We start from the raw sequence: 9,180 nt of genomic DNA, 5'->3' as shown, positions 1-9,180 counted from the left end.
CCTCATGATCAAGCCAACCCCCACCCCAACTCTCGCTCGACAGTGAACAAAATGTTAGGACCAAACCCTGATTTCTTCCTGAAACCTTGATGAGTAGAAGCAGGTGCAGGCTGGAGAACTGCCTTTGATTTTGAAGCTGCAATGTTTCTGAAAGGCTCTGAGTGCTCTTTGACTGGCATTTGGGGCGGGGCGGGGGGCGGGCTGTATACAGACAGAGCAAAGACCCCATCCTGGACCCAGCGGGCCACGGCCTCAGGAGCTGAATTCATCTGCACCATAATGAGGAAGATCCTTACAGTGCAAGAGGGGTAGCTCTGACCATCATGTTCGTTTCTGGAGAAAACTTTTTTTCCTCTTGTCCTGGGGTCTCAGCAGCGTGGGGGACCTTGAGGCCCTTTGTGGGGGGTGTGTGGGGGGGAAATAATAAGCCCCATCAACTTGGCACAAGCAGGACCCTCAGGTCAGAGACCGCCAGGAGAGGGAGCCAGTGGCCTCTGCTAGGATGTTGCCCCCATCCCCACGGAACTCCTGTCTGTTTTGCAAATGTTTTCACTTGGTTTCAACCAGGGTGTGGGATACACCATAGGCGCCTGTGCCCACCCTTCCGGCAACGCGGCACGGGGGACTCCACACAGCAGGGGAGAACCCCAGTGCAGATGCCAGGAGGTGAGCTACAGAAAAGCAGGAGCTGTGGTCTGGGGGGGGGTCCCTGGCTGAGAGGTCCAGCCAGGCTCCTGTGGAGGAAGGCGAAAGTACCCCAGCAAACCTGGGCAGGGACCCAGTGAGAGACTGGCGCTGGTCACACAGGATGTGGGCCCGGACCTTGGGACCTAGATGTTACCAGGAGTCGTGACCTCGATGCTGCGGAGGCCCTCGGCACCCGGTTTGCACTTTAACCTCCACTGGACCCGCAGCTAGCCCAGGAGCTGGGCAGGGTGGCCGAGATGAGTCCCATTTTCAGGAGGAGGGAACTGAGGCTCGGAGAAACCAGGGCTGCAGAGTGACAGCTCATTTCAAGCAGCCACAGTCCGGGGCTCTGGCCTTGCCTTCAGGCCCCCACCCCGTGCACACACCACTCCTCAGAGGGGCCCACGGGCCAAGCCCCCGCTGGCTCAGCATCTGCTTGGGGAGCAATAGGTTCGACCGTATTTGGACCAGAGGCTGAAGTGACCACAGCTAGGGGTCACTCCAAGGGAACCAAGAGAAAGGCTGTGTGAGGGCTTTGTCACGGCCCGTTCGCATCGCTGGCAATACCCTGACATTTCAAACCATCGAATAGAAAACCATTCCTCCCCATGGGGGCACTGTTTGCACAGGCTCTCCGACATAAGGCTTGCGATGGGGATACCTCTACATGTTACTCCTCCCAATTTTCCGCTGTGGGAGGAAAGCCCATTTCTTGCGTTCTATCTTTCCAATGAACAGTCTGTGTAGCGATGATATTCTAAATTCAAAATTGCCTTCAAAAATCTCTTATTGAATTTCCCTTACAGTACGGTGCGCGTGGTTTTATAGTATACTACTTGTCTCTCATAGCCTATCTTTTGGGAACAGTTATAGAAAAAAAACCCATGCTTTGGTGGTGAGGTTGTTTTACAGTGCAAAGCTTTTACAAGCGTTGGTGATGCAAACGGAAATGCACACGGATGCCGCACACTTCATTTCTACCGAATCCCCAGCAAGAGCGGCTTGCTTTTCCCACGTACCTTGGCCCCTGGGGACAGCGGGCTCTTGCCTTCTGAGTTCTGAGGCGAGCTGACTTTGTGGACCTTGGGGGACGCCAGTGGTGCCGAGACCTGCGTGGCGGCGGCGGCCGTGGTGGTGGTGGTGGTGGTGGTGGTGGTGGTGATGCCGACTGCCTCGGCCAGCTCCGGAGGGAGGTCGTCTTCATCACTGCGGTTGCTAAAAGCACATGAAGCTCTGCTCATTACAATAAGAAGCAGGCTGTGGGGAGGAGAGGAAGGGCGGGCAGGGGGTCGAGGATGCCTGGGTGGGGGTGGGGGGTCCCCTAAACAGAGGCCCCGCTTACAGGACCCAGTACACTGACATTTTTGCCAAAGCTAATCTGGGCTGGATTTTCTGGCACTTGCCGAGGGATTCAAATAAGTTTTTTAAGGAAAGAGTATACATAACATAATATTATTTTATCTATTTGTAAGTGTACAATGCAGTGGCATAAATACATTCGCAATGCTGTGTAATCATCACCACTATCGATGCCCAAAACTTTTTCATCAGCCCCAGCAGTAATGGTACCCAACTGCTTTCTCCCCTGGTAGCGCCTGTTCTGCTTCCTGGCCGGATGAAGTTGACCTAGGGACCTCGTCACCACGAGGGTGCGGAAGTCCAAGTGCCAGCTGGGCTCATCCCCAGGTCGGATCATCCCGGCACAGGACCAGAGCAGCAGCATCCATCCCCCGTTCTTAGTATGGACAACATTTTCTCAAACGTAGAGAAATAAACACAAGGCCCCAAACGCCTAATGCCAATCAGGCTGCTGCCTGAGCAGTAAATGGCTAACTCGGAGGGCCAGGGATAATCAAAACAAACCCTGCCTGCTCCAAATGAACCACTGGTCACTGACAAGCCCCGGGGGGCCCTCTGGGCCCTTGGAAGATCCTGCCTCATCAGAGCGTCTTTGTACCTGACATCTTAAGCCATGCCAGGTAGTGCCTGCTCTCAATGTGATTTATGGCGAATGCCTGTGTTTGTATGAATGCCTGGGGTTGGGGGTCACACTGTATGGATTTGACCTCTGGGGCGCTGGAGACTGGGTAGCTAAGGTCAGTCACATGAGTGACCCTTAATACAAACGCTGGATGCCAAGTCTGGAGCGAGCTCTGGTTGGCAGCACTTCATGTGTGTGTCACACGCTGTTGCTGGGAGACTTGAGCACTGCCCAGGGGACTCCTCTGGAGAGGACGCCTGGCAGCTTGTGCCTGGACTTGCTGGACTCCACTCTATGCACCTTTTCCCTTTGCTGTTTTACTCTGCATCCTCTCTAATCGACCCTCGCTTTGAGGAGAACAGCTTTTCTGGATTCTGTGACTCCTCCAGTGAGTCATCAAAGGTGACAGTAGTCTTGGGAACCCTGACAGACTTTCCCTAAGGCTCTCCAAGAGGGTAGATACAAGACCCATGACCAGTGGGCACCAATGTGATGACCAGAGGGCACCAGTGTGGCCCGTGTAAGGTCCCGCATGATGGCCTCAGCAGAGCCGAGGGCCTCGTGGGAAACGTGGCTGAGGGACATGGCTGCAGTGTGGGTGGGACAGACTGAGGAGGGCTCTGGGGATCTGAGGTCATTCTGTGAATGGAGAAGCCGCAAGAGGAGGACTTGGGACTTACTATAAAAAAGGGAGGACAGGTAGGGTTTGAACAACTAAGTAGGAAACTTAATGACACCATGAGTTTGGATTCCTGCTGATGAACTAAGTCAGATCAGTTACATCATTAGCTCATTTAATTTTCACAACCACCCTGTATTGTGATTGAAATTACTTGCCCAAGTCACACTGCTAGTTAAGTGGAAGAGTGGGATTAAAATTTCTTATTATCTCATTAGAAAAATTGTAACCTGAAAAGCATAGCTATTATTTAGTTTTACATAAAAAGCCATTTAAAAAACAGCTCATCTTTCGGAGCAGGAAGTAAATGGATACTGCCTCAAGTGGAAAAAGACTCCAAATTCTTAATTTCTTAAAACAACCTTTTGTCTTAACTTAGCAAAGAAACATGTATCTAAAGTTCATCAAGTCTTTCAGTTTTACCTCAGCTTGGAGGTAAATTCATATTAAATTCACGAAACAACACTTTAATAAGTAAAATTTTATGTGCAGCACTGTTTTCTTCAAAATGATTTTTCCCCCTATTTTGACACGAAGCACGCATAGAGAAATGTCTAAAGTAAGTCATCAAACGGGAACATTGATTATTTTTGATGGAGCGATTCTAGGGAATTGGTTACTTCTCTTTGGACTTTCACACTATGTTTAAAGAAACAGTTAAGTTACATTTCTGGAGAAGATAAAGCAGCTTGTCACTTTCTAAACGTGCTAGGCTTAAAGGAGGCAATCTGGTGAGTTGGTTAAATTCTCTTCTTCCAGGCCACGTATCAGTCATTGTTTCCAACATGATTACACATCCCCAGTGGCTGACAGCAACATTTTAAATTTCAAAATGTAAAAGGCCAGGCTAATCCTGCCAGCCGTATCCTCAGGGAAGCAGATTTTTCAAGGTTTAATTTGTCCCCCAGAGAGCATTACGGCTGTTAATTATCTGAGTCTTACTCGTTTGGGCTTTCTTAGGAAATACAGCTGCTCATACTGCCCAGAAGTTTCTATGGAGGGATAATGAGGTGGGAAGTGTCTGCCCTCCTCCTCCTTCTTTCCACAAGGTGGCAGGCCTGAGACAGCTGGTTGAGAGCCGGATCCCCTTACTCCCTGTCCTAGGCTGTGCACTCAGGGTAGGCCCCCTTAAACTTGGCTTTTTCTCAGAAGCTTTCAGGTCCTTGAGAAGAAAGGAACGGGGACTAATTTATCCTGTGGCCAGGTCACCGGCTAGGAGGTTTACCCGCATTAACTCATGTTAACCACCCTCACAAAATTCCTCAGAGGTAGGTATGATCTCACCCATTTTACAGAGGAAGAAAGAGAGGATCATAGACTAACTTCCCCAAGAGCTTCCAGCAGTAAACTAGCCAGGCCTCCACCAGGAGCCTTTCTGATTCCAGGAGCCTCACAAGGTCTCCATTGCATCCAAAGGCCCCCCCGCAGCTCACTGACCAGGCCTGGTGCCACAGCCAAGGTCAAGAAATGAAAAATGCCATTGGGTCAGTACAGCTACTATTACGAAGACCATCGCCACCCTTACTACAGCATTACCGGTATTCTTTGGATTACAATTATTTGTAATCTGCCTTTCCCTCTACTAAATTGCAAGTCCTCAGATGGCAATGATCAAAGTCATTTTGTTCTTCCCCATGGTACCTCGAAAAGCCTGTGAGAGACCTTGACCAGCGAAACCCTGGCTGGTCTCCCAACTCATAGAAACTGGGAGACAATAAAGGCAGATTGTTTTGTTATTGTTGTTTTGTTTTTTAAATATATTTTTATTGATTTCAGAGAGGAAGGGAGAGGGAGAAAGATAGAAGCATCAATGATGAGAGAGAATCATCGATCGGCTGCCTCCTGTATGCCTCCTCCTGGGGGTCAAGCCCAAAACCCAGTCATGTGCCCTGATCGGGAATCGAACCCTGACCTCCTGATCCATAGGTGGACACTCAACCACTGAGCCACACCAGCCACGCAGATTGTTTTAATTAAGCCACTAAGTTTTGTAGTAATTTGTTCACAGCATTTTATAATGAATATAGATGCCAACTCTGTAGTGTTTTCAGGGAGGAAGGTCTGGTCTTGTTATGACCTAACCTGGAAATTAACTGTATTTTGGGGATGGGTCTTTGGGACTGATGTGAAGGGTTAAGAAGCATTCATGACTGAACATTTAGCATCACCCTTGTTGTAATATCTGAGAAATTTGCAGTAAGAACTCACAAACTGTATTGCCTTGTTAACTTCCTCACTCGGGGAGGCTTGATTTCCGGCTTTTCCACTGCTGGCTGGGCCATTTCCACACGTATAGGAATAGGACTTCTAGAGATAGACCAAAAAAAAAAAATACACACATAGAATAATGTGGTTGCCAGAAAAGAGGGGTTTAGGGGGGATGTGCGAAAAGGTGAGGGGAATTTAGAGGCACAAACTTCCAGTTATAAAATAAGTCCCGGGGATGCAATGTATACCATAGGCAATAGAGGGAATAATCTCTATATATAAAAGGCTAATATGCAAAGTGTCCCTTCCACCATCCCACCTGTTGCTATGATGTGCACTGACCACCAGGGGGCAGACACTCAATGTAGAAGCTGCTGAGCTGCACTGACTTGGCAGCGGTGGTTCTCAGGTGACGCACCCCGAAACCAGAGAGGAGGGAGCCGGATTCCTCGTGGGGCCTCGCGGTTATGTTGTTGCTGGGACACTGTCAGCCCGAGTCTGGTTTACTGCACACTTGCATTTGCATTCCACACCCTGTACGACAGCAACTTTGCAGAGTGCCCTCTCCCACTCTGGGACCCCTCAGGGGATGTTGGAGAGCTGGTTCAGCCCAATCGCCAGGCTGAGGGACCCCACCTGCTGGAGGGACCCTGCTCACTCCACAGACGCCAGGGAGGGACCACGGGAGGTTGGCTCCAGGGCATGTCCGGCCTGTCTCACCCAGTCCTGCCCCACTGGCCACCTTCCAATTAATTTCCTTTCAATGTGCACGAATCCGTGCACCGGGTCACTAGTTTAAAAATAAATGTTGACTTGCACATGCACGATATATATAAAGCTCTCGCTGGTGCCAATTCCACACCTGTGTTTCGATCTGTCATTGTCGATCGTGAATTTGGTTGACACTTCTATTATAGAGAAAGGGCGAATAGCGATATTAAAATATTTCTTCAAATTAATTTCCTTTCAATGTGCACAAATCCGTGCACCAGGCCACTAGTATCATACTACCTTTGTACAGTGATGGTTACTAGACCTAGCGTGGTGATCACTTCATAAGGCATATAAATGTCAAATCACTATACTGCACAGCTGAAATTAATAGAGCATGGTATGTCAACTAAAATTTAAAAATAAATAAAGAAAGAAACTAAAGCAAAACAGAACAACCCCAACAAAAATTTGTATGGCCTTGTTTTAGCTGTAGGGGGATTGCTTTCTGTTAATTTATACCTTAATAAAAATAATAGTTAAGATAATCATTTTTTCCTCCTCTCTACTCTACTAATTAAATATAATTTTTAAAAAAATTCCATAGAAAATCCAAAAACAAAAAAATATCCTAATAAAGAAAATATAGCAAGTAGGAACTGAGTGTAATTGGGGTACCACATAAAATTTCCCTGCCCAAGACACCCATCCCCAATATCAGGGTTTGATGCATTACCAGGATTTACTAGTAAAATGAGTAAAGAGAAACCTGTGGATAACCGATTTTTACTTACTTCCAAGTAATCTTGTAGCCATATTATGGAATATATGTATTTAAAGATAAAGAACCGTAGAGTAGTTAATGTGAAAGATGCATAATCAGAATACCTTTAAGACTTGCTCTAAAACATTTTAATTCAAATGCATATGTAAACATGGTAAAAATTAAATTTCACTTTTACCTTTCCTCAATAAAATATGCCAGATAACCAATAGGCCCCATTCAAAACAGCAATTTTAGGGGAAGGCTTTCAGGCATTTTTGCAATGGTCGAATCTGGATGGCACCCTGAGAGCAAAGTGGAGTCTTTAAGGGGAATGACAAGGTCAGATCTCTACACTTGAGAAGCAACTCAAAGTGATTTCTCTGTTAGCATCGCAGGTAGCAATATTAAAACTGGGGATAAGCAGCATTTTTGAGGCTCAAATGAAGTCGTGTAAGCCAGTCTTTTTTCTTTTTTCCTATCTTGCCAGGCTCCCATTCACCCAGTTTTCTTCTTCCTCTCTGATTTTCTTAGCAAAACCCTCATGAGCAATGTTTTCAGGATCATGTTGATGATACAGAGAATATTGTTTCCCCATTCAAACAAGAAGCAACAGACCTTACATTAGCGTCCTGAAGACTGGATTTCTTATTGATATTTACAAACGTTGATTCCTCTTTTCCAGCCTGTGAAAGAAAACAGGCAGGTGAATGTCTTAGCATGCGAACCTGTTCTCACGTCTCCTACACTCAATGGATTATAGAAATGTGAAGGTGGATCGAGGCGGTAGTTCATCAAGTACTCAGTCAATAACAAATATTCTCTGGTGTTTATGTAAGTTAACAACAAAAAAACTGTCTCCTTGAGTCATTCCCATCATGGGGATTAACGCCTCATCATTCAAAAGCAATCAATGCTTGTTTATTGAGCACCTGCTATGCGCCAGCTCATGCTTGAATGAGAAAAGGATGGTGTGCGAAAAGCCAAACCCACAGTTGAACCCCCACCTCGCAGTTTAGATCAGGAATAACAATCAGCTCTATAACCACGCAGCACTTAACAGCTCATAAAGCATTTTGGGATCTGTTCTTTCACATAAGCATAACAGCCTGGGAGGAACTGTGTCAGATGATTTTGATAGAAGCTTTGTCCCCCTCCCTCTGGTGAATCCCACCAAGAACAGTGGGGGAGGAAAGACACCCCCCAGACAGCCATGCCAGCTGGACGCACGCTAGAAGGCAATGGGAGATGCAGCCATCTGCGGCCCTCATACCCGTCACGACCTACGGAGCTGGCCGATTCACTTACCCGATTAATAACTGTAACCATTTAATAACTCCTTATATTAAAATCTCTCTGCACATGACAGGTGTGGCTCCTGTCTCCTGACTGGACCATGACCGACACAGGGTCCTAGAGTACCTCATTCTTCTCTCGGGCCTGGAGGAACTTCGGTCGTGTGAAATCAAAGGGATGCATGCGCTCCACACACCTGGGCACTCACTCGGGAAGCATTCTCCAACTGGGCTTTCAAAATGTTACACTTCACGTGATCAGCCACAGGGGAAGGCAACAGTGGGGTCTGAAGAGTCTTCTCAGAAACTTTTTTTTCTTCAACCTGTGACGAGCCAAAATGCAACAGATTGGATGCAAAGGAAAAGGAAAACATACAGATTAACCTTTCCTTTAATCATAATTGCAAACAACACAGACTTAAACATATAAAGACGTGTATCACCAAAGCCTTATATTCATAACCAGTGCTTTTACTATGTGCAAAGATTTGACAAGCCCTTCCTCTCATTCTCATGTGAAGCAGGGAGAGGATGCATTAGGGAGCACATGAGCCAGAAGACAGGGTGAGCCCTGGTCGGGTAGCTTAGTTGGTTAGAGCATCATCCATATACACCAAGGTTGCAGGTTTGATCCCTACAGGGCCATGACCAACACAGGGTCCTAGAGTACAATAAGAAACCAATGAATGCCCAAATAAGTGGAACAAAATAGATGTTTCTCTCTTTATCCCCACCCTCACCATCTCTCCCTCTCCTTGTGTTCTCTCTCTCTCTCTCTCTCTCTCTCTCTCTCTCTCTCTCTCATCAATAAATAACAATTAAAAAAAGAAGAAGATGGGGTGAAGGTTCAAAGAGA

At 47.0% G+C, this 9,180-nt stretch overlaps 1 protein-coding gene across 1 annotated transcript in view; it reads right to left on the bottom strand.

Moving 5' to 3' along the window:
- The window catches only part of EPB41L4B (erythrocyte membrane protein band 4.1 like 4B), a gene marked incomplete at its 5' end in the record, with an annotated part of 112,829 nt that overhangs the window by 17,629 nt on the left and 86,020 nt on the right, over nucleotides 1-9,180 (bottom strand). Inside the window, 4 exons of the mRNA XM_014534454.1 lie at nucleotides 1,707-1,893; nucleotides 5,556-5,654; nucleotides 7,648-7,715; nucleotides 8,522-8,647. Of these exons, the coding sequence (XP_014389940.1) occupies nucleotides 1,707-1,893; nucleotides 5,556-5,654; nucleotides 7,648-7,715; nucleotides 8,522-8,647 (480 nt within the window). The remainder of the gene's footprint in view (nucleotides 1-1,706; nucleotides 1,894-5,555; nucleotides 5,655-7,647; nucleotides 7,716-8,521; nucleotides 8,648-9,180) is intronic.

The sequence above is a fragment of the Myotis brandtii genome, unplaced genomic scaffold, assembly GCF_000412655.1.
Source record: "Myotis brandtii unplaced genomic scaffold, ASM41265v1 scaffold13, whole genome shotgun sequence".
Lineage (NCBI taxonomy): Eukaryota > Metazoa > Chordata > Mammalia > Chiroptera > Vespertilionidae > Myotis > Myotis brandtii.
Note: the sequence above shows the minus strand (reverse complement) of the source record. Positions and strands in the feature narration are given on the sequence as shown.